The 26,001-nt window shown below is 49.8% G+C and overlaps 1 protein-coding gene across 1 annotated transcript in view; it reads left to right on the top strand.

Moving 5' to 3' along the window:
• CACNA1H (calcium voltage-gated channel subunit alpha1 H) overlaps positions 1–26,001 on the top strand; it is a 251,909-nt gene that overhangs the window by 206,110 nt on the left and 19,798 nt on the right. The window contains 6 exon segments of the mRNA XM_060260465.1: positions 671–804; positions 3,231–3,301; positions 14,084–14,162; positions 17,011–17,132; positions 21,801–22,115; positions 25,188–25,349. Of these exon segments, the coding sequence (XP_060116448.1) occupies positions 671–804; positions 3,231–3,301; positions 14,084–14,162; positions 17,011–17,132; positions 21,801–22,115; positions 25,188–25,349 (883 nt within the window).

Raw genomic sequence — 26,001 nt, 5'->3', positions numbered from 1 at the left:
TAAAGTACAGCAACACAAAATTGGTGCAGCAGCCTGGTGAAACCATCCTTAATCCCTCGCGTTTAGTGCCTTCTGGATTGGGTGTCGACCTTAGGGTTGCCAAGTCCAATTCAAGAAATATCTGGGGACTTTGGGGGTGGAGCCAGGAGACATTAGGGATGGAGCCAGGAGACATTAGGGGTGGAGCCAAGATCAAGGCTGTGACAAGGATAATTGAACTCCAAAGGGAGTTCTTCTGACCATCACATTTAAAAGGGACGGCACACCTTTTCAATGCCTTCCTTCCATAGGAAATAATGAAGGCTAGGGGCGCCTTTTTTGGGGCTCATAGAATTGGACCCCCTGGTCCAATCTTTTTGAAACTTGGGGGGTATTTTGGGGAGAACCACTAGATGCTATGCTGAAAATTTGGTGCCTCTACCCCAAAAAACAGCCCCCCCCCCGGAGCCCCAGATACCCGCGGATCAATTCTCCATGATTTTCTATGGGAATAAATCTCCATAGGAAATAACAGAGTTCCCAGCAGACATTTCCCTCCCCTCCCCCCGCTTCCTGAGGACCCTGAAACGGGGGGAGGGCCTCCAAACCGGGGGATCCCCTGCCCCCACCTGGGGATTGGCAAGCCCAGTCGACCTGGCTCCTCCTCCCAACTCTGCTCTCCTCCTTCCAGGTGGAACCAGCTAGATCTGGCCATCGTCCTGCTTTCCATCATGGGCATCACCTTGGAGGAGATTGAGATGAACGCTGCCCTCCCCATCAACCCCACCATCATCCGCATCATGCGGGTTCTCCGGATCGCGAGAGGTGAGCGAAGGAACAGGCCCCGGGGAGGTCCTGCGACCCCTGATCCTGAGACCCCTGATCCTGGGACCCCTGGTCAAGCCAGCCGGGAGGAGGAGGAGAAGAAGAAGACATTGGATTTATATCCTGCCCTCCACTCCGAAGAGTCTCAGAGCGGCTCACAATCTCCTTTCCCTTCCTCCCCCAAAACAGACACCCTGTGAGGTGGGTGGGGCTGAGAGGGCTCTCACAGCAGCTGCCCTTTCAAGGACAACCTCTGACAGGGCTATGGCTGACCCAAGGCCATTCCAGCAGGTGCAAGTGGAGGAGTGGGGAATCAAACCCCGTTCTCCCAGATAAGAGAGCTCTGGCTGACCCAAGGCCATTCCAGCAGCTGCAAGTGGAGGAGGGGGGAATCAAACCCCGTTCTCCCAGATAAGGGAGCTCTGGCTGACCCAAGGCCATTCCAGCAGGTGCAAGTGGAGGAGGGGGGAATCAAACCCGGTTCTCCCAGTTAAGAGAGCTCTGGCTGACCCAAGGCCATTCCAGCAGGTGCAAGTGGAGGAGGGGGGAATCAAACCCAGTTCTCCCAGATAAGAGAGCTCTGGCTGACCCAAGGCCATTCCAGCAGCTGCAGGTGGAGGAGTGGGGAATCAAACCCCGTTCTCCCAGATAAGAGAGCCATGGCTGACCCAAGACCATTCCAGCAGGTGCAAGTGGAGGAGTGGGGAATCAAACCCCGTTCTCCCAGATAAGAGAGCTCTGACTGACCCAAGGCCATTCCAGCAGGTGCAAGTGGAGGAGTGGGGAATCAAGCCCGGTTCTCCCAGATAAGAGTCCGCACACTTAACCACTACACCAAACTGGCTCTCTCGCACCAAACTGGAGCGAACCGCTGGCTCTCTTACGCACCTTGTGGGGCCAGAGATTTAAAGCAGACCCCTTCGGCATATATGTTGGGATTAATGTAAAAAAAATCATTCGACTTGGAAGCCCAGAAGCTCTAGGCCAGGGCTGGCCAAACTTGCTTAACGTAAGAGCCATAATAGAATAAAGCTCAGATGTCTGAGAGTCGCAAGCCATGAATGTCAGATGTTTGAGATCAGGGAGGCAGGCAGGCAGGCAGGAAGGAAGGCAAATGGAGGAGAGAGAGAGAGGTAGAAAGAAAGCAACTTTAAATGCATTCCCCAAGCTGCCAGCTGGCTTGACCCAGAGAGGTGATTTAAAGAGACAAATGCCTTCTCCAAGCTGGCCGAAGAGGCAGTGGAAGAGAAAAAGAAGATATTGGATTTATATCCCACCCTATATTCTGAATCTCAGAGTCTCAGAGCGGTCACAATCTCCTCTACCTCCCCCCCCCCCACAACAAACACCCTGTGAGGTGGGTGGGGCTGAGAGAGCTTTTTACAGCAGCTGCCCTTTCAAGGACAACCTCTGCCAGAGCTCTGGCTGACCCAAGGCCATTCCAGCAGCTGCAAGTGGAAGAGTGGGGAATCAAACCCGGTTCTCCCAGATAAGAGAGCTGTGGCTGACCCAAGGCCACTCCAGCAGCTGCAAGTGGAGGAGTGGGGGATCAAACCCGGTTCTCCCAGGTAAGAGAGTTATGGCTGACCCAAGGCCATTCCAGCAGCTGCAAGTGGAGGAGTGGGGAATCAAACCTGGTTCTCCCAGATAAGAGAGCTATGGCTGACCCAAGGCCATTCCAGCAGCTGCAAGTGGAGGAATGGGGAATCAAACCCGGTTCTCCCAGATAAGAGAGCTGTGGCTGACCCAAGGCCATTCCAGCAGGTGCAAGTGGAGGAGTGGGGAATCAAACCCCGTTCTCCCAGATAAGAGAGCTCTGGCTGACCCAAGGCCATTCCAGCAGCTGCAAGTGGAGGAGTGGGGAATCAAACCCGGTTCTCCCAGATAAGAGAGCTCTGGCTGACCCAAGGCCATTCCAGCAGGTGCAAGTGGAGGAGTGGGGAATCAAACCAGGTTCTCCCAGATAAGAGAGCTCTGGCTGACCCAAGGCCATTCCAGCAGCTGCAAGTGGAGGAGTGGGGAATCAAACCCAGTTCTCCCAGATAAGAGTCCATGCACTTAACCACTACACCAAATGGCTTTGAGAGCCACACAATATACGTAAAACAGTTTGGCCATCGCTGCTCTAGGCAGTATCACCGACCTTCCGTATTTCCCGGTTAAGGGGGAAATGCCGTTCAAACAAATTGCAAAGATGATCTGACTCCAGTGGTCGCAAGAGAAAGAAATTTTATTGACAGAAATAGAGGCACATCTTACATGACGTGTTCCTGTAGGCACATTTTTCTTTAAGGCGGTTAGCCAAATGCCTCGTAGAAAGTGGCAGGTTCAAAGGTAGTGGAGGTTCCTTTGGAGATTCAAAGGTAGACTGCCCCTGAACCTGGATGCTCCATTGTTCACTGACCCCAGTTTGCTCTCCCTTCTAGTACTGAAGCTGCTCAAGATGGCGACGGGGATGCGGGCCCTGCTCGACACGGTGGTCCAAGCTCTGCCGCAGGTAAGCCCGGAGCTCCTGTTGTATTCATTTTCCAGGAAATTTGGTCTTTATCAGGCCTTGAAATGGATGTTGTTTGCTAAGCTTACAGACAAACCACGCAGAACTGTGTCTCTGTCAAGGGGAGTCAAGCACAAAATCATGCACGATAGCGCAGGATGGGGTGCTGTTTCCTACCCAGAATTCTTAGCGATGTGTATTCGATGAAAACTTGACAGGGACAGAGCAGGGGTCAGCTATATTCAGGGGTTTTTTCCCTGGAAAAAGAGGTGACAGAACTCTCAAGAGGGAAATGAAAGAGAAACACATAGGACTTATTTTTGTAGAATTTTGCCTCCGCAAAGAGGTTTCTGGGACTCCGTTCTGCCACGGTCCCCCAGGAAGAAAAAGTTCTGGCTATACATCAGACATAGCAGTTCAATAGTGGCTCTCCTACTATAGTGTAATCGCAGTTTTGCCATTTCCCTTTTGCATGTTTGTACCAGTTTGTACCAGTGAGTCCTCATCCGTCCCTTCATGTTCTAGGTGCATAGCCTGGTATTTCTTTAGGCAACATACTTATGTCTTTCAATATATATGACTGTCATTTTTAAAAAAATCACAAAACTGACCCATGGGGGGGCAGGCCTTGGTGACACTACAAGCATTAGGCAATCAGTGCTACACACAAACATTTCCTCCCTGTTCTTAAGAACATAAGAGCCTTGCTGGATCAGATCAGTGGTCCATCTAGTCCAGCCTCCAGTCTCACACAGGGGCCACCCAGTTCCTCTGGAGGGCCAACAACAGGGCAGAGAGGCTGAGGCCTTCCCCTGAGAAGAACATCAGAAGAGCGCTGCTGGGTCAGACCAGGGAGGGTCCATCTAGTCCAGCCTCCTGTCTCACACAGTGGCCAACCAGTTCCTCTGGAGGGCCCACAACAAGGCAGAGAGGCTGAGGTCTTTTCCTGAGAAGAGCATCAGACGAGCCCTGCTGGGTCAGCCCAGGGAGGGACCATCTAGTCCAGCCTCCTATTTCACACAGTGGCCAGCCAATTCCTCTGGAGGGCCAACAACAGGGTAGAGAGGCTGAGGCCTTCCTCTGAGAAGAACATCAGAAGAGCCCTGCTGGATCAGACCAGTGAGGGGACATCTAATCCAGCCTCCCGTCTCACACAGTGGCCAACCATTTCCTCTGAGGGTTCCACAACAAAGCAGAGAGGCAGAGGCCTTCCCCTGAGAAGAACACAAGAAGAGCCCTGCTGGATCAGACCAGTGAGGGTCCATCTAGTCCAGCCTCCTGTCTCACACAGTGGCCAACCCGTTCCTCTGGAGGGCCAACAACTGGGCAGAGAGGAGGCCTTCTGATGCTTGTACCGAATGTCTTACTGCCTCTGAACATAATACAGCATTGCGAATTTTATGAACATCTGAAGCTGCCTTCTACTGAATCAGACCCTCGGTCCATCAAAGTCAGTTTTGTCTTCTCAGACTGGCAGCGGCTCTCCAGGGTCTCCAGCTGAGGTTTTTCACGCCTACTTGCCTGGACCCTTTTAGTTGGAGATGCCGGGGATTGAACCTGGGACCTTCTGCTTCCCAAGCAGATGCTCTACCACTGAGCCACCGAATTTGACATGCAATTGCAAAAAAACTTCTGCAAAAGGACCTGTAATCTGTGGGTTCACTCCCCTAAGAAGCTTCCTAGTGATCTCCAAATTGGAAAGACTGAAATGGCCCTGAAATCTACTTGTTGAGGGACTAATTAACCTCGCCCGTCTCTCCTGGTGAAATTGGCATGAGAGAAGAACACATTCCACAGGGACAGACTCGCTCCTTCGTACGGATCTTTCTATATCTCCCTTCTAAAACTGCGGAGGGGAGTGAACACAGCAGTCAGTTCCCCCGCAGAAAATGGCTAACTTGGAGGGCAGTGGCATTCTACCCCACTGAAGTCTCACTCCTCTCCAGGCTCCAGCCCCAAATCTCCAGGAATTTCCCAACTGGGACTTGGTAACCCAAACCTCAGTGCATCATTGGCACGCTCCCCGTTCCTATTCGGAACAGCTACAGTGCGGGAGGTTTCGAAGTTCACTCCTGAAGGGTAAAACGGTACATTTGGGCAGAAGGCAGCAAAAGCGCTTCCGAGGTCTCCCCGCTGCGTTACAAATATCGCATTCCTCGCTATAATTGCAAATATAATTGAGTTTCTCGGAGAACACCTTTTCAAACTGCGTTTAGAATGAAGCCACTGCTGAGATGGTGCATTGCTCTGTCGTTTAGGAGAAATGATCCAGATGCAACTCTCAGGTTGATGAGCAGGATCTATGTCAGTCTGAAAGATCTAGAGGAGGGGCGGGGGGGGGGGGGAGGAGAGAGATACTTTGCACGGCCCTAAATTAAAGGCAGAATGAAAGGGAATTGTCTCTGTCGCTGAGATGCCGAAGAACAGATGTTTTCCGTGGCAAAAAAATATGAGAAAGAGTCCCCATTCTCTCATTCAGCCCACCCGAGGAGCCCGGTGGCACTTTTGCTGTTGTCAAAGAGAGAGACCACGTCATCCACTTTGAAAGAACTGAAGTCCTTTCTACGGTCTCACATTATCACACCCGCCTGAACAGAGAAGCTATTGAGATTTACAAACACCAGCACAACTTTAACAGAAAGGAAGAAGGCATCTCCATCCACCATTCTTGGTATCCAGCTCTGCAAAACACCCTACAGGCTACAAATTGCAGAAGGTCACAGAACAACCAGCACATTCCACAGAACAATCAGCACAATCAACAACCATCTTCCTTATCTCCAAACCCCTTCCAACCCTTCCAGCAATCAACACAGAACAATGGTCACATTCCACAGCCAGTTTCCTTATCACCACCCTTCCAGGAAGCCCCACCAAACAATGGGTACATTCACAAACCAATTGCCCTCTCACCACACCCCCTCCAGCCTAGAAATAGCAGCTCTCCAGCAGCCCTGGCCTCACTCAATGCACAGCAGCCAAGAAGGTCAGAGCGCCCGCTCCGGCTGCAACGCCACTGAGGATGTTCTCCGCAGCTGAGAACGAAACGTCTGGAAGGAAAACTTTCTCCAGTAGAACACGGCACTTGAGCCCGAAAGATTCTACAATCCCTAATGATGATGCCAGCCGTGAAAACCTGAAATCTTTGAGAGAGATCTTTCTTTTTTTAACGTCTCTAAGCCGGGAGGAAAGGAATGCCTCCCCAAACGGGGTTTGGGCCACCACTTTGCATCCAAAGGAATGGTGCACAGATGTGATCAAGCGGGAACGGCTCAGCATGTTCGAGGCATTCCAGTGGGAACATTTTAAAAAAGCATTACAAGCAGGAGTAACCAACGTTGTGGGGCCGTCGTGGACTATGGCATGGCTTGTGCGTTTTAGGGTTTATGAACTGCAATTCAGCAGAAAGGCACACGAAGCTGATTTTGGCAATGGCTTTCCAGTGTCTCAGGCTGAGGTCTTTCACGTCACCTCCTGCCTGATCTTTTTAACTGGAGATGCTCCCGGGGAATCGAACTTGAGATCTTCTGCATACCAAGCGGATGTTCTACCACTGAGCCATGGCCGCTCCTCAAATATCCATTTCGGTTTGGTGTAGTGGTTAAGCGCACGGACTCTTCTCTGGGAGAACCGGGTTTGATTCCCCACTCCTCCACTTGCAGCTGCTGGAATGGCCTTGGGTGAGCCATCGCTCTTGTAGGAGTTGTCCTTGAAAAGGTAGCTGCTGTCAGAGCTCTCTCAGCCCCTCACAGCACCTCACAGGGTGTCTGTTTGGGGGAAGAAGATAAAGGAGATTGTAAGCCACTCTGAGACTCTGACTCAGAGAGAAGGTTGGGTATGAATCTACGGTCTTCTTCTTCTTCACATGCATATATGAAGCCATTGATTCGCACCATTGGTCCCAGTCTACTCCGACTGGCAGCAGCTCTCCAGGGTCTCACGGGGAGGTCTTTCCCATCACCTCTGTGGTCGTCGTCTTCTTCTTCCTTTCCTGGATGTGGCAGAGCAGTTCATCCAAAAGATACATAGTTCTAGGCCTTTACGCTTCTAAAGAAGTTGTGTCGTGCCATTCATCAGGGCTGAAGAAGATTCTCTGAAGGGGGGGGGGGGGAATGATGCCTCTCCTCCCCCTTCTGCCGCCCGGATGACCCAAACCAGCTGATTAAAATGTGGAAATGACAATTGTTTAATTTGCAAAATATCTGCCACTTTGCCTGGCACGGGAGTTGGATTTCAGCTCTGAATGCGCAGGGCTCTGCCGGAGGCACCCTCAGCTGGCACGGCGCACAGAAGCATGTGCCGTCCACGTGCCTCGATTAAACTAGTCGTATTTTCCAAGCCATCGGGACCTGCATCCTTCCACCTTGTTTACAGGCAGTTCCCAGCAGGAGAGCATCCATTTGCGACTTTCCTTTCTGGCTCAGAGGGCAGCCAAGCAAAGCTTGCCGATTCAGCTTTAATGGGATAATTCCCCCTTTCCTCATATGCTAGAGGGGAAGGGTCACGGCTCAGTGACAGAGCATCCGTGTCAGCTCAGAGACTACCCTCAATTAAAGAAGGCTTCCAGTGTATTCAGAAAGCTGGCTTTATTGATCGATAGAAACAGTAGCAATTCACATCTGTGTCAGAACTGGCTCACCTTTGGGGGTAGCCAGTACTTATACCCAGAGCTTTTTTGTAGCAGGAACTCCTTTGCATATTAGGCCACACACCCCTGATGTAGCCAATCCTCCAAGAGCTCACAGGGCTCTTATTACTGTAAGCTCTTGGAGGATTGGCTACGTTAGCAGTGTGCGGCCTAATATGCAAAGGAGTTCCTGCTACAAAAAAAGCCCTGTTTGTACCTTATTTAGGCCCATTACGCAGCCCACCACAAATCCACTGCAAAAAGCCTGCATACAGCAGAACACAAACTGGTTCCCACCAACACCTTGCATTCCCTAAACATCAAGCAGGGAAAGCTGTCTCCTGAGAAGAGAGAGGGTGTTTTTACACTGACAGTTTGTGACTCTCTATCACCGCATTGGAAACTCACCTTTTACATTACCTAACGTTCTCACAACTGTTTTGCGTCATCGCTGCCCGAAGCATCTACATTTGTTTTGGTGAGATGTGTTCCGGCGCTGCTGCTGTAACGTTTTTCTCAAAACTAGTTTTGATCCGGTCATTTCTCTACAAGCGTTTCAAGCTTCTATTATAGAAGTTTTCCTGCATTTTAAAAGGCTCCTCCAAAAGCCGCAAGGTGCAGTCATTTGCATGAGAACTGACAGCACTTGAAATTTTTACATATCATTGCTTGCCTCATCTTGTAATTTAAATGTGTATTGTTTTTGCAGTGTTGACACGATTTCCAAGCAATTGTATACATTTAACGAAGCCCTGGTATTCCGTCTCCCCTCTTATCAGAGCCACCACCCCCCCTCCAAATTGAAATGCTTAAATGTAAAAGGAAAATAATTAAAGCGGAACGGTGGCAGGCGTTGAAGACTGTAAAACGCTGGATCAAACTGAATGTAAAAAGCGACCTTGAGACAAAGGCTTCACCGCCTTCTGCAGGGCAGAAACAGATACTTACGACTGTTATGACGGACAGAGCAAAGCAGGCCTGTTCTTAAGACACAAAGGTATTTCAGCAGACAGAAATGAAAAACGGCAAGGCCACTTGACAACCTGCTTTGCCTACAGAAGCTGATGAGCGCTCACCCATCGAGAATCACGGAGAGGCTGCGTGCAAAAAAACCCACCGTGATATAATAACGAAAACCCTAATAACCACCACATACGCCACGTGAAGGTTTCGGTTTGAGCTTCTGTAGATCTCCATGTTGTAAAGAGCTTTGGAAGAACTTCAGACAGCCCGTCTTTGACAAAGAGATTTGAAACGACGCGGCAAACGACCAGCCGGCACCGGGCTCCGGCAGAGGCGGTTTTGGTGGAGTCTTCTGCAAAAAGCCCCGTGGCGCAGAGTGTTAAAGCTGCAGTCCTAAGCTCTGCTCATAACCTAAGTTAGATCCCTGGTGGAAGCTGGGTTTTCAGGTAGCCGGCTCGAGGTTGACTCAGCCTTCCATCCTTCCAAGGTCGGTCAAATGAGTCTCCAGCTTGCTGGGGGGAAAGCGTAGAGGACTGGGGAAGGCAAGGGCAGACCACCCCATAACAGAAAGTCTGCCGTGAAAACATTGTGAAAGCAACGTCACCGCAGAGTCGGAAACGAGTGGTGCTTGCTCGGGGGACCTTTCCTTTTTTCCTTACCTTCTGCAAAAAGAACTATGGAATGAACTTTGTTATCCATCAACAAAGATGTTCAATACCCAGGCACTTCTTTGCACTCTGCGCTTTATCGGAATTCATTTGCATTCGATATTTCATGTGTGCTCAGTAGTATTGGACAAATTGTTATAAGTACGTCTTACTCAGCGTAAGCTAAATTATATATGTTGTGTGTTGAAGATCACTCTATTTAAACGCGATAAAATTGATATAGGTTGTTGTTAGTGTTTTTGTTATTATATCCCGAGGTTTTTTTGCTTCTCACCTGGGAATTGGCAACTCTAGTATATAAGAACATAAGAACATAAGAGAAGCCATGTTGGATCAGGCCAACGGCCCATTCAGTCCAACACTCTGTGTCACATAAGAACATAAGAGAAGCCCTGTTGGATCAGGCCAGTGGCTCCTCCAGTCCAACACTCTGTGTCACAGAAGAACATAAGAGAAGCAATGTTAGATCAGGCCAACGGCCCATCCAGTCCAAAACTCTGTGTCACATAAGGACATAAGAGAAGCCATGTTGGATCAGGCCAACGGCCCATCCAGTCCAACACTCTGTGTCACATAAGAACATAAGAGAAGCCATGTTAGATCAGGCCAACGGCCCATCCAGTCCAACACTCTGTGTCACATAAGAGAAGCCATGTTGGATCAGGCCAGTGGCCCCTCCAGTCCAACACTCTGTGTCACAGAAGAACATAAGAAAGCCCTGTTGGATCAGGCCAGTGGCCCCTCCAGTCCAACACTCTGTGTCACAGAAGAACATAAGAGAAGCCCTGTTGGATCAGGCCAATGGCCCCTCCAGTCCAACACTCTGTGTCACATAAGAAAATAAGAGAAGCCATGTTGGATCAGGCAAGTGGCCCCTCCAGTCCAACACTCTGTGTCACATAAGAACATAAGAGAAGCACTGTTGGATCAGGCCAATGGCCCCTCCAGTCCAACACTCTGTGTCACATAAGAACACAAGAGAAGCCATGTTGGATCAGGCCAATGGCCCCTCCAGTCCAACACTCTGTGTCACATAAGAACATAAGAGAAGCCCTGTTGGATCAGGCCAGTGGCCCCTCCAGTCCAACACTCTGTGTCACATAAGAACATAAGAGAAGCACTGTTGGATCAGGCCAATGGCCCCTCCAGTCCAACACTCTGTGTCACATAAGAACACAAGAGAAGCCATGTTGGATCAGGCCAATGGCCCCTCCAGTCCAACACTCTGTGTCACATAAGAACATAAGAGAAGCCCTGTTGGATCAGGCCAGTGGCCCCTCCAGTCCAACACTCTGTGTCACATAAGAACATAAGAGAAGCCCTATTGGATCAGGCCAGTGGCCCCTCCAGCCCAACACTCTGTGTCACATAAGAACATAAGAGAAGCCATGTTGGATCAGGCCAGTGGCCCCTCCAGTCCAACACTCTGTGTCACATAAGAACATAAGAGAAGCCCTGTTGGATCAGGCCAATGGCCCCTCCAGCCCAACACTCTGTGTCACATAAGAACATAAGAGAAGCCATGTTGGATCAGGCCAGTGGCCCCTCCAGTCCAACACTCTGTGTCACATAAGAACATAAGAGAAGCCATGTTGGATCAGGCCAGTGGCCCCTCCAGTCCAACACTCTGTGTCACATAAGAACACAAGAGAAGCCATGTTGGATCAGGCCAATGGCCCCTCCAGTCCAACACTCTGTGTCACATAAGAATATAAGAGAAGCCCTGTTGGATCAGGCCAGTGGCCCCTCCAGTCCAACACTCTGTGTCACATAAGAACATAAGAGAAGCACTGTTGGATCAGGCCAATGGCCCCTCCAGTCCAACACTCTGTGTCACATAAGAACACAAGAGAAGCCATGTTGGATCAGGCCAATGGCCCCTCCAGTCCAACACTCTGTGTCACATAAGAACATAAGAGAAGCCCTGTTGGATCAGGCCAGTGGCCCCTCCAGTCCAACACTCTGTGTCACATAAGAACATAAGAGAAGCCCTATTGGATCAGGCCAGTGGCCCCTCCAGCCCAACACTCTGTGTCACATAAGAACATAAGAGAAGCCATGTTGGATCAGGCCAGTGGCCCCTCCAGTCCAACACTCTGTGTCACATAAGAACATAAGAGAAGCCCTGTTGGATCAGGCCAATGGCCCATCCAGTCCAACACTCTGTGTCACACAGTGGCAAAAAAATTTATATATACACACAACACTGTGGCTAATAGCCACTGATGGACCTGTGCTCCATATTTTTATCTAAACCCCTCTTGAAGGTGGCTATACTTGTGGCCGCCACCACCTCCTGTGGCAGTGAATTCCACATGTTAATCACCCTTTGGGTGAAGAACTACTTCCTTTTATCCGTTCTAACCTGTCTGCTCAGCAATTTCATCGAATGCCCACGAGTTCTTGTATTGTGAGAAAGGGAGAAAAGTACTTACTTCTTTCTCTACTTTCTCCATCCCAGGGAATGGGGGTAGTGCTTCCAGCTCTGGGTCAGGAAATTCCCGGAGATTTGGGGGTGAAACCTTGGGAGGACGGGGTTTGAGAAGGGAATGGACCTCAAGCTATAGGGACCACCCTCCGAAGCAGCCATTTTCTTCAGGGAAATGAGTCTCTACAGTCTGGAGATCGGCTGTGATTCCAGCTTTCCATTCACCACCACCTGAACGTTAATCACCCCAAAAATAAAAAAAAAATCACACCATGACTAAGGTTGAAAAATCACCCAACACTGTGTTGCAAATCCAGTGCGTACTGAATTGTAACAATGCGTAATCATTGTTTGATGTAGTGGTGAAGTGTGCGGACTCTTATATGGGAGAACCGGGTTTGATTCCCCACTCCTCCACTTGCAGCTGCTGGAATGGCCTTGGGTCAGCCAGAGCTCTCTTATCTGGGAGAACCGGGTTTGATTCCCCACTCCTCCACTTGCAGCTGTTGGAATGGCCTTGGGTCAGCCAGAGCTCTCTTATCTGGGAGAACCGGGTTTGATTCCCCACTCCTCCACTTGCACCTGCTGGCATGGCCTTGGGTCAGCCAGAGCTCTGGCAGAGGTTGTCCTTGAAAGGACAGCTTCTGGGAGAGCCAGTTTGGTGTGGTGGTTAAGTGTGCGGACTCTTATATGTGAGAACCGGGTTTGATTCCCCACTCCTCCACTGGCACCTGCTGGAATGGCCTTGGGTCAGCCAGAGCTCTCTTATCTGGGAGAACCGGGTTTGATTCCCCACTCCTCCACTTGCACCTGCTGGAATGGCCTTGGGTCAGCCAGAGCTCTCTTATCTGGGAGAACCGGGTTGGATTCCCCTCTCCTCCACTTGCAGCTGCTGGAATGGCCTCGGGTCAGCCAGAGCTCTCTCATCTGGGAGAACCGGGTTTGATTCCCCGCTCCTCCACTTGAGCCTGCTGGAATGGCCTTGGGTCAGGCATAGCTCTCGCAGAGCTGTCCTTGAAAGAGCAGTTTCTGTCAGAGCTCTCTCAGCCCCACCCACCTCACAGGGGCAGTCTGTTGTGAGGGAGGAAGATAAAAGAGACTGTGAGCCGCTCTGAGACTCTGAGGGTGGGTCACAGGAGATTCGCCCTGACCTAGCCCTGCCTCCCATTCGGATTAAAAGGACACAATCACGCAAGCATGTTTGCCCTTTGAGCTGCACCCACACTCACCCCATCTCCAGATGCCCCCTATCCGCATTAAAAAGCTACCTGGATTTTCCCAGTAGTTTCCCCCTGAATTGGATGTAGGTTGCATAAGCGGCTGCTGTCTGAATGCCTCGGGGCGTCTCATAAGCGGAAGAGCTGTGTGATCGCAGCAAGCCGTTTTACGGCAAGGTCAGGGTTCCCCTCCCCCCCCTCACTCCTCTCTGAGGTGTGCTTCTATGCTTCTCCAAGTGAGCACACACACGGGGCCTTTTTTAAAGAGACAACCCTTTCCGCAGTGGGTCCGTGGTTGAACCGGGCTAGCAGTGTGAACGGGCAACCACTGGCTGCTCTGGGATCCTACCACTTCAGCAGCAGCTGTCTGGTTGCCCAGAAACGGTGCAAACTTTAGCAGATTTCTTCTTTAGCGGATTTCTTCTGATACAACCGTGTCAATTCCACAGTGTGAAAGCAGCCTGAGATTCAGAGTGGAGGGCGGGATATAAATCCAATATCTTCTTCTTCTTCACAATATGAATATTACAAGCACACAAGGTTGCAACTACGGAAGGTCGATCCTGTTTCTCCGCTTCGAACGCTCTTCTTCAGGTCTGGAGCTGACTGATACCACCGACACATTTTTTACATCTTCATATAATGGTCCGACTTCCCCGTTACGCTCAGCGGCAAGGACACCTTCACAAGCTTAGCTTTCCGTTCTTCAGAAACTGCTCTCGGATTTCTCAGAGTAGCCGCAGCTCCCAGGTCACCCTTCCATGAATTTTCACCCCCTGGATGTCGGCAACTCTAAGAGCTGAGCTGCTGCAAAAACCCAGACCAGGAGCCCCATTCCGTTTTGGCCCACGCCTCAGTCTTGCTCTGCTTCTTCTCTTCTAGGTCGGCAACCTGGGTCTGCTCTTCATGCTCCTGTTTTTCATCTACGCAGCCCTGGGAGTGGAGTTATTTGGGAAGTTAGGTGAGTCTCCTTCTCTCTGTTGTCTTCCTTATTCCAGCCCAGCAGGGTTGCTGAGTCCAATTCAAGAAATATCTGGGGACTTTGGGGGTGGAGCCAGGAGACATTGGGGGTGGAGCCAGGAGCAAGGGTGTGACAAGCATAATAGAACTCCAAAGGGAGTTCTGGCCATCGCATTTCTAGCCCATAGCCCCACTGGTGGAGCTCTTGATGGCACTTGGGTTTTTTGGCCACTGTGTGACACAGTGTGTTGGACTGGACTGGCCATTGGCCTGAACCAACACGGCTTTTCTTACGTTCTCACATTTAAAGGGACCACACACCTTTTAAAAGAAATAATGAAGGATAGGGGCACCTTCTTCTGAGGCTCATAGAATTGGACTCCCTGGCCTAATCGTTTTGAAACTTGGAGGGTGTTTTGAGGAGATGCATCAGATGCAATGCTGAAAATTTGGATTCTCTACCACAAAACAGAGCCCGCCCCCCAGAGCCCCAGATACCTGCGGATCAATTCTCCATTATTTCCTATAAGAATCAGTCTCCATAGGGAATAATAGAGTTCCCAGCAGACATTTCCCTCCCCTCCCCCCGCTTTCTGATGACCCTGAAACAGGGGGAGGGTCTCCAAACCGGGGGATCCCCTGCCCCCACCTGGGGATTGGCAACCCTACATCCCAGTGCCCTGTTGTTTAGAGGAGGGGGTCATTTTCTTACACGGTAAGTTTGGGACAGGCCTCATTTTGGGCAGCAGCACACCAGAACAGAGCTCCGGAACCTCTAAATTTTATGGCTCTCTTTCTTTCTTGCCCCCGTCCCCCAAAATACTTGCTTCTGAGCTCCACTGTTCAAACCCCCCGTGAGAATTTTGCTGAACTCTTAAGATTTCACAAACTTCCTCATATTTTTTTCCCCCACAAAAAAAAGGGAAAATAACCAAAACATGTAAAGCAAACAGATGGAAATCTTCATCGTGCCTCTGTGACCAGATAGGAGGAAGTCATGTTAAAAGTATGATGGGAATGTGCCCTCTAAGCTGTGGAGTCTTGTGAGCAAAAACTCTACTTTGTGAGCTCCTGGCATTAAAGTTGTGAGCGGCTGCACAAATTAGTTTACTATGGAGCTATTTTTTTTTCTGAGCGAGTGTGTGAGCCAGAGGCTAAAGAACTGTGGGCTAGCTCACACTCACTCAGCTTAGAAGGAACACTGGTTATAATTCAAGAAGCGTTTTCAGGTAGATGCTGAGCTGATACAATTGAGTACACCGTCCTGTGATGTCAGCGGTGTGTGGCATATGCCAATGAGCTCTAGCACTTCTTTTTCTACGAAATAAGCCCCGGTTGGGGGCATGCACTGCGAGTATCTGTTAGCTCTTATTTTCATGTAATTACTTATTTGCTCACCTTTCTCCTGACTCGGAACCAAAATGCAAATAGAAAAAAAAATAACAATATAAGGTAAAAAATTGAGTGTAGCATGTCATACCGGGATCTGGAAGAGCCAGGTTCAGATCTCCACTCTGCCATGACTGCTCGCTGGGTGACCTTGGGTCTGTCACGAGCTCTCAAGTCTAAACTATCCCCAGGTCAAGATGAACATAAGAGAAGCCATGTTGGATCACACACACACACACTGTGGCTAATAGCCACTGATGGACCTCTGCTCCATATTTTTATCTAAACCCCTCTTAAAGGTGGCCATGCTTGTGGCCGCCACCACCTCCTGTGGCAGTGAATTCCACATGTTAATCACCCTTTGGGTGAAGAAGTACTTCCTTTTATCCGTTTTAACCTGTCTGCTCAGCAATTTCATCAAATGCCCACGAGTTCTTGTATTGTGAGAAAGGGAGAAAAGTACCTCTTTCTCTACTTTCTCCATCCCATGCATTATCTTGTAAACCTCTATCATGTCACCCCGCAGTCGACGTTTCTCCAAGCTAGAGAGTCCCAAGCGTTTCAACCTTTCTTCATAGGGAAAGTGCTCCAGCCGTTTAATCATTCTAGTTGCCCTTTTCTGGACTTTCTCCAATGCTATAATATCCTTTTTGAGGTGTGGCGACCAGAACTGCACACAGTACTCCAAATGAGACCGCACCATCGATTTATACAGGGGCATTATGATACTGGCTGATTTGTTTTCAACTCCCTTCCTAATAATTCCCAGCATGGTGTTGGCCTTTTTTATTGCAAACGCACACTGTCTTGATATTAAGATGGACAGCCATATTAGTCTTGTCTATAGCAGGGGTGGCCAAACTTGTTTAATGTAAGAGCCACATAGAATAAATGTCGGATGTTTGAGAGTCACAAGGAAGGGAGGAAGGAAGGGAGGAAGGAAGGGAGGAAGGAAGGAAGGAAGGAAGGAAGGAAGGAAGGAAGGAAGGAAGGAAGGAAGGAAGGAAGGAAGATTGATGGAAGGAGAGGTGGAAAGAAAACAACTTTAACTCTAAATGCATTCTCCAAGCTGCTGGCTGGCTTGGCTTGGAGAAGTGATTTAAGGAGACAAATACCTTCTCCCATCTCGCCAATGGGGCAGTGTGGGATTTGATAGCCACACAATAGGTGTGGAAGAGCCATATGTGGCTCCTGAGCCACAGTTTGGCCACCCCGGTCTATAGCAACAGAAAAGAGCCAGAGTTCAGGAGCTCCTTAAAGACTGACAACATTTATGGCGGGGGAGAAGCTTCCTTCAAAAGTGGGCGGTGACTCATGGAAGCTCCTCCCCTGCCCCTACCTCACAGGGTTGTTGTGCTTTCACTGTGGCGCAGAACTCTTGAGGGTGCTGTCTCCCCCCCCCCCCCCCAGAAAACCTTGGCTTTTTCTTGAGTTCCACCTCTGCTGTATTTCTCTCCCAGACTGCAGTGAGGAGAACCCCTGTGAAGGCCTGAGCCGCCACGCAACCTTCAACAACTTCGGGATGGCTTTCCTCACCCTCTTCAGGGTGTCAACCGGGGACAACTGGAATGGGATCATGAAGGTAAATCCCCACCCCCCCTCACATCATTTCCCTGCTGACACTCGCGCCTTTCTGCAATGGTTGGCCTAACCCAGGGCTATTTTTGTAGGAAAAGCCCAGCAGGAATGCATTTTCATATTAGGCCACGCCCCTGACATCGCCATTATTTCACACAGGGCTTTTTTGTGGGAAAAGCCAAGCAGGAACTCATTTGCATATTAGGCCACACCCACTGATGGAATCATAGCGTTGGAAGGGACCTCTAGGGTCATCTAGTCCAACCCCCTGCACAACGCAGGGAACTCACAAACACTTCCCCCTAAATTCACAGGATCCCCATTGCTGTCAGATGGCCATCTAGCCTCTGTTGAAAAACCTCCAAGGAAGGAGAGCCCACCACCTCCCGAGGAAGCCTGTTCCACTGAGGAACTGCTCTAAACTCACAAATCCCTCCCCCTAAATTCACAGGATCTTCATTGCTGTCAGATGGCCATTCAGCCTCTGTTGAAAAACCTCCGAGGAAGGAGAGCCCACCACCTCCCGAGGAAGCCTGTTCCACTGAGGAACTGCTCTAAACTCACAAATCCCTCCCCCTAAATTCACAGGATCTTCATTGCTGTCAGATGGCCATTCAGCCTCTGTTGAAAAACCTCCGAGGAAGGAGAGCCCACCACCTCCCGAGGAAGCCTGTTCCACTGAGGAACTGCTCTAAACTCACAAATCCCTCCCCCTAAATTCACAGGATCTTCATTGCTGTCAGATGGACATCTAGCCTCTGTTTAAAAACCTCCAAGGAAGGAGAGCCCACCACCTCCCGAGGAAGCCTCTTCCACTGAGGAACCGCTCTAAACTCACAAACCCCTCCCCCTAAATTCACAGGATCTTCATTGCTGTCAGATGGCCATCTAGCCTCTGTTGAAAAACCTCCAAAGGAGGAGAGCCCACCACTGAGGAAGTCTGTTCTACTGAGGAATCGCTCTAACGGTCAGCAAGTTCTTCCTAATGTTGAGCCGGAAACTCTTTTGATTTAATTTCAACCCATTGGTTCTGGTCCTGCCTTCTGGGGCCACAGAAAACAATTCCACACCCTCCTCTATATGACAGCCCTTCAGGTACTTGAAGATGGTGATCATATCATCTCTCAGCCGCCTCCTCTCCAGGCTAAACATCCCCAGCTCCTTCAACCTTTCCTCATAGGACTTGGTCTCCAGACTCCTCACCATCTTCGTCGCCCTCCTCTAGACCCATTCCAGCTTGTCTATATCCTTCTTAAAATGGGGTGCCCAAAACTGAACACAATACTCCAGGTGAGGTCTTACCAGAGCAGAGTAAAGCGACACCATCACATCACGTGATCTGGACACTAGACTTCTGTTGATACAGCCCAAAATTGCATTGGCCTTTTTAGCCACCGCATCACACTGTCGACTCATGTTCAGTATATGATCCACTAAGACCCCTAGATCCTTCTCGCACATACTACTGCTAAGACAAGTCTCCCCCATCTTATAACCATGCATTGGATTTTTCCTACCTCAATGCAGAACTTTACATTTATCCCTGTTAAAATTCATTTTATTGGTTTTAGCCCAGTTTTCCAGCCTGTCTAGGTCATCCTGTATCCTGTTTCTGTCTTCCTCTGTGTTTGCAACCCCTCCCAATTTAATATCATCTGCAGATTTAACAAGCATTCCCTCTATTCCTTCATCCAAATCATTGATAAAGATGTTGAACAAAACAGGTCCCAGGACAGATCCTTGAGGTACTCCACTTGTCACTCCTCTCCAAGAGAATGAGGAACCATTCAGAAGCACTCTTTGGGTGCGATCTGTCTACCAGTTACAGATCCACCTAACGGTAACAGGATCCAAACCACATTTTACCAACTTGTGAACAAGGATAGTATGTGGAACCTTATCAAAAGCCTTACTGAAATCAAGATAAAGCATTCCCCTGATCCAGCAAGGTAGTCACTTTCTCAAAAAAAGAGCTCAGGTTAGTCTGACATGACTTGTTCTTGAGAAAACCATGCTGGCTCTTAGTAATCACATCCATTCTTTCTATATGTTCCAGGACCGACTGTTTGATTTGATTTGTTCTAAAACTTTTCCAGGTATAGACGTCAAGCTGACGGGTTGGTAGTTACCCGGATCCTCTTTTTCCCCTTCTTGAAGATGGGGACAACATTCGCCCACCTCCAATCTTCCGGCACCTCTCCTGTTCTCCAAGAATGCTCAAAAATAATAGCCAGAGGCTCAGAAATTACATCCGCAAGCTCTTTTAGAACTCTTGGATGCAATTCATCTGGCCGTGAGGACTTAGTTTCATTTAAAGAAACTAGGTATTTATGTACTATCCCTTTGCTGATCCTAGGTTGGAACTTCACACCCTCCTTATATGTTCTGTTTTTGCCATGTTGAGCACCGTTTCCCTCAGAAGAGAAGACTGAGGAAAAGTAGGAATTGAGCAGTTCCGCCCTTTCTTCATTACCCGTTACAATTTCACTTTCTTGCCCTCGCAATGGGCCCAGCATATCCTTGCTCTTTTTCTTACTCTGAACATAAGAAAAGAACCCTTTTTTGTTGTTTTTAGCATCTTTGACCAGCCTAAGCTCATACTGAGCTCTAGCTTTCCTAACTTTTTCTCTACAAGCACTGGTGAGTTCACTGGTGGTGTCACAGTTGTTTCACACAGGGCTTTTTTGTGTAGGGAAAAACCCAGGCAGGATCTCATCTGCATATTAGGCCACACACCCCGATGGCACCATTGTTTCACACAAGGCCTTTTTGTAGAAAAGGCCCAGCAGGAACTCATTTGCATATTAGGCCACACACCCCTGACAGACCTATTGTTTCGCACAGGGCTTTTTTTGTAGAAAAGGCGCAGCAGGAACTCATTTGCATATTAGAAGAAGAAGAAGATATTGGATTTCTATCCCGCCCTCCACTCCAAAGAGTCTCAGAGCGGCTCACAATCTCCTTTACCTTCCTCCCCCACAACAAACACCCTGTGAGGTGGGTGGGGCTGGAGAGGGCTCTCCCAGCAGCTGCCCTTTCAAGGACAACCTCTGCCAGAGCTATGGCGGACCCAAGGCCATGCTAGCAGGTGCAAGCGGAGGAGTGGGGAATCAAACCCGGTTCCCCCAGATAAGAATCCGCACACTTCACCATTACACCAAACTGGCCACACCCCTGACACCAAGCCAGCTAGAACTGTGTTCCAGCTCAAAAAAAGCCCTGGCCAAACCTCCAGGTAAGATATGCTCACACAAACACCCTTATCACTAGGGCTTTTTTTGTAGGAAAAGCCCAGCAGGGACCTATTTGCATACTAGGCCACACCCCCTGACACCAAGTCAGCGAGAACTGCGTTCCTGCTCAAAGAAAGCCCTCCAATCACCAAGCACATCGGTATCCCAATGCATCAGCCTCAACTGCATAAGATCTCAGGCCTAGATATGTAGAGACTGCCACTGATTTTAGGTTCTCACATCCTCTGGGACAGCAGTAAGAGTGATTGAATTTTAGCCCTTACCTCAGTGTGTGTAAAAAAACCAAGTGTGTAAAAAAACCAAGATTGCGCTTGGCTATTATTGCTAAACGGAACGTCTCTGTAGAGAGGCAGGGTAGAGAAGAAGAAGCAAAGAAGGGATTGGATTTATACCCTGCCCTTCACTTAAGTCTAAGAGCGGCTTACAATCTCCCATCCCCTCTTCTCCCCGACAACAGACCCTCTGTGAGGTGGGTGGGGCTGAGAGAATGCCGAGAGAGCTGCTCTTGAGAGAACTGCGGCTGACTCAAGGTCACTTACCGGGTGCGAGTGGAGGAGTGAGGGATCCAACCCAGTTCTCCCAGATTAGAATCTGCAATCCTAACCGCTACGCCAGACCGGCTCTCCGTACCTGTGAGGAAGGAGAGAGCTCATTCCTCCGTGACCTGTTCTTGTACTTCAGCATGGCCACTGGGGGAAACAGGTTAAGAACATAAGAGAAGCCCTGTTGGATCAGGCCAGTGGCCCCTCCATTCCAACACTCTGGGTCACATAAGAACATAAGAGAAGCCCTGTTGGATCAGGCCAGTGGCCCATCCCGTCCAACACTCTGGGTCACATAAGAACGTAAGAGAAGCCATGTTGGATCAGGCCAGTGGCCCCTCCAGTCCAACACTCTGTGTCACATAAGAACATAAGAGAAGCCCTGTTGGATCAGGCCAGTGGCCCCTCCAGTCCAACACTCTGTGTCACATAAGAACATAAGAGAAGCCCTGTTGGATCAGGCTAGTGGCACATCCAGTCCAACACTCTGTGTCACATAAGAACATAAGAGAAGCCATGTTGGATCAGGCCAATGGCCCATCCAGTCCAACACTCTGTGTCACATAAGAACATAAGAGAAGCCATGTTGGATCAGGCCAATGGCCCATCCAGTCCAACACTCTGTGTCACATAAGAACATAAGAGAAGCCATGTTGGATCAGGCCAATGGCCCATCCAGTCCAACACTCTGTGTCACATAAGAACATAAGAGAAGCCATGTTGGATTAGGCCAATGGCCCATCCAGTTCAACACTCTGTGTCACGCAGTGGCCAAAAAACCCAGGTGCCATGGCTGGTCTTAAAAGGTTGCTGGACTAGAGGGGCTGTGGTCTGCTGTGTGATTCTGACGTGGTCCCTTTCCCCTCCCCCCCCCAGGACACCCTGCGGGAATGCCACCGTGACGACAAACACTGCCTCACCTACCTGCCCATCATCTCCCCCGTCTATTTCGTCACCTTCGTCCTCATCGCCCAGTTTGTCTTGGTCAACGTGGTGGTGGCCGTCCTCATGAAGCATTTGGAGGAGAGCAATAAAGAAGCCAAGGAGGACGCCGAGATGGATGCGGAGATCGAGCTGGAGATGTCCCGGGGGGCCAGCACCCCGGTCCGAACCCCGGATGGGGGAGGACCCCTGGGCAGTCATGACATTTCCAAGCCAGGCTCACCCTTCCTGGTGAAGCACCAAGCCCTGGTAAAAAGAATTAAACAAACTCTGCCAGATAAGCAAAGTTCCTTCCTAAGGATGAGGGGATAGGAAAAGTGGGAGGCAGGGCCTAGGTTCCTAAATCCATTTTATCTCCCCCTCCCCCCCAGCAGGGGGATCCCCACACAACATCATTGTTGCGATGACATCACTCGCAAGTAGGGTTGCCAAGTCCAATTCAAGAAATATCTGGGGACTTTGGGGGTGGAGCCAGGAGATAGTAGGGGTGGAGGGACTTTGGGGGTGGAGTCAGGAGATAGTAGGGGACTTTGGGGGTGGAGTCAGGAGATAGTAGGGGACTTTGGGGGTGGAGTCAGGAGATAGTAGGGGATCAAGGCTGTGACAAGCAGAATTGAACTCCAAAGGGAGTTCTGGCCATCACATTTAAAAGGACGGCACACCTTTTCCTTCCTTCCACAGGAAATAATGAAGGATAGGGGCACCTTCTTTTGGGGCTCATAGAATTGGACCCCCTGGTCCAATCTTTTTGAAACTTGGGGGGTATTTTGGGGAGAGACACTAGATGCTATACTGAAAATTTGGTGCCTCTACCCCAAAGAACAGCCCCCCCCCCCCCAGAGCCCCAGATACCTGCAGATCAATTCTCCATGATTTTCTATGGGAATAAATCTCCACAGGGAATAACAGAGTTCCCAGCAGACATTTCCCTCCCCTCCCCCCGCTTTCTGAGGACCCTGAAGCGGGGGGAGGGTCTCCAAACCGGGGGATCCCCTGCCCCCACCTGGGGATTGGCAACCCTACTCGCAAGTTATGTCACTGTGCCGGCATTCTCACCGGCCGCTCTAGGAGCTTCTGGGAAAACTCTGTGGTTTTCCTGGAGGCTCTAGCAATTTGGGAGGAAAACTCTACCTCCCAAATTTCTAAAACATCTGGGAAAACCATAGAGTTTTCCCAGAAGCTCCTTGAGCAGCTGGCACAATGTCACTTGCGAGGGACATCATCGCACTGGCAACATTGGGTGGGGACCCCTCCAGCAGCTCACTGCAAGGCGTAGGCTTCCCAACCCTCCTGCCCTGGCGGGGGACCCCAGGATTTCCAGCCTCTTCCCCCGCTCCCCAAAAAAACGGAAGCGGGGGGAGGGGGAAACGGCGCCAAGGAGCGCGGCGAGCCGCCCCTTCTCGGAGCAGGCGACGCCGGTGCACGGCTGCCGCCTCTTCTCCGCTCACCGTAGCTGCTCCTCCAAGATGGGCTCAGGCTGAGCCCATCTCGGAGGAGCAGCTAAGATGAAGCCGAGAAGAGGTGGCAGCAGCGCAGCGCCATTGCCCGCTCCGCCTCTGAGGTAAAATCAGAGAAGGGAAGGGTGGAGGCAGGCCAGGAGTCCAATTTTTGTTCAAGATGGTTAATCGGATTGCCCCACAGGTAGCAGAATTTGTTTTAAGAAGTTTTGAGAGATCACACGTTAGTGTCCACATCTCTTGCGGGGGGGGGGTGAAAATTGCGTGGTGGGGGGTGGCAGCAGGTTCCCTGCCCCCAAGTCCTGTTGCTGCCTTGTGTCCCAAGAGAAAAATTAGAATGACAAATAAGGCTTCAACTACTCACAGGAAGTTCTCACCATAGAGATCCTGGTGATTCCTAGAGCTACTCAGAGGGCAATTCTAGGAATTGCCAGAAATTCTATGCCCACAACTTTTAGGTTCACCATACAGTTTCTATCAATTTCTAGACCTCCACTTTTCACTTCCAGGTAGCTCTAGGCATCACCAGGAACTCTGTGCTAAGAACTTCCTGTAAGTAGACAAAGCGTTATTGCTCTTTTTAAAAATTTTCTCCTAGAATATTGCCCCCCCCCCCCCCGCCACAACCCTCTTGCTAGTTGCCAGGCATTTTCTGGTTACCCTAGCAGTGACTTCATTCTGAGACCGATATGTTTTGATGCTAGAGAAGTAAGATTGAAACAGTCCCCCACATGGCTGCTGAAAATAAAGCACAGTCCCTTGGGTATGGTCTCCTGAAATGACTGGAAATAGGACTTTTGCAGAACATTACTTGGTCTCAGGGGTGGAATTCTAGCAGGAGCTCATATTAGGCCACACACCCTGATGTAGCCAGTCTTCCAAGAGCTTACAAGCCTCTTTTGAACATATATGAACATATGAAGCTGCCTTATACTGAATCAGACCCTTGGTCCATGAAAGTCAGTATTGTCTTCTCAGACTGGCAGCGGCTCTCCAGGGTCTCAAGCTGAGGTTTTTCACACCTATTTGCCTGGACCCTTTTTTGGGAGATGCCGGGGATTGAACCTGGGACCTTCTGCTTCCCAAGCAGATGCTCTACCACTGAGCCACTGTCCATCCCCGAAGACATATGAAGCTGCCTTCTACTGAATCAGACCCTCGGTCCATCAAAGTATTGTCTCCTCAGACTGGCAGCGGCTCTCCAGGGTTTCAAGCTGAGGTTTTTCACACCTATCTGCCTGGACCCTTTTTTGGAGATGCCAGGGATTGAACCTGGGACGTTCTGCTTCCCAAGCAGATGCTCTACCACTGAGCCACCGTCCCTCCCCTAACCCCTAAATAACCTCTTGGAGGATTGGCTACATCATTAGGGTGTAGCCTAATATGCAAAAGAGCTCCTGCTAGAATTCCACCCCTGCTTGGTCCACCGTGCCTTCAGGGTTAGATGATCCATCTGCTTAGATCTGCTTTGTCTCAACCCCCAGTGACTTTACCTTGCTTCCTCATGAAGCCAGCTTTGGCCATCTAGGTGGGTGTCTATGCAGCGAGATCTACTTCCAGCCTAGGGCAGAAGGGAGAATGGCAGCAATGTGGCAATGTGGTGTCACTCTAGGACTTCTGTTTCTCATAGTCTCTTTGGTGTACCATAGAGCCCACCCTGTAACCGAGGTATCAGTTGTAATTCTGGGAGAACTTTGGAGCCCCCCTGGAGGGTGGTAATCTATTCCAGACCTCAACTACTCTGGCAAAGGGGTTCTCACAAATGTAGAAATTGACCCTCCATCACTTTGAGGGCAGATGTTTACAAATGCCTGTTATGTAGCCCTCTGACACCTTTTTGTCTCCTTAATTTTGTACCCCGAAGGAGGTTCTGAGCTGTGAGAATGTGTCTTTAGCCATCCCCGACATAGACCTGCTGGAGGGAGGGACGAATCCCTTGATGGAGTTTGCATCTTTCTATCCTTCTCCTCACCGCTCTGCCCCAACACCTTTCCACAGTGCCCCAGGCGGGGAGGCCAAGGTGACTGTACAGGCACGCCATGGCTTCTGCAGTATTTTCCCATCATGCTTCAGTGCTGTGCAGACAAGCAGTGGTGTGGTAGCGTCCATGTGAGCAGTCTGTGGCTTCCCAGCTAGTAATAGTTTGCGTTTGCCAACCTCCTTCTTCTGTCTTCCTCTGCTCCTTGCTTTCTGCCACCATTTTTGTGTCTCCCACAAACAAGCTGCAGGATTTGCTTCAGTTTGTTTTACTGGGCCAAACGGCTTTTATTGCTCTGAGATAATATACTAGGATAAGAAAGACCAAGGAAACGTTTTTTCCCCCCCTTTCATCTGATAAACATTTTCTCCAAAATACAAAGCTGTTTTTCCCCACTTAGAGCTTATAGCCCTTGACTAGCCTTTACCTCAGGATGTGACCTAATTCTATACTTTAGGCAGTCACAGCCAAAGTTCGTGGTCCGTCTTGTGATAGTGAGTTTTATATCTTAATTGAGCACTGTGTGAAAAGGTACTTCCCTTTGTCTTCCTTATATTTAGGTGAGAGACCCCCGGCTGCAGAATCATGAGAAAGAAATATCTCTATTCCTGTGATGTAGGTTTATGAATCTCAGCCCCTGCCACAACCACACACAAAATCTCACATTTCAGTGCCCCTGCACACGGGTGGTCTGTTTGTT

This window comes from Heteronotia binoei, chromosome 20 (assembly GCF_032191835.1).
Source record: "Heteronotia binoei isolate CCM8104 ecotype False Entrance Well chromosome 20, APGP_CSIRO_Hbin_v1, whole genome shotgun sequence".
In the NCBI taxonomy this organism is placed as follows: Eukaryota; Metazoa; Chordata; class Lepidosauria; order Squamata; family Gekkonidae; genus Heteronotia; species Heteronotia binoei.
This window is presented reverse-complemented; position numbering and strand designations above follow the sequence as displayed.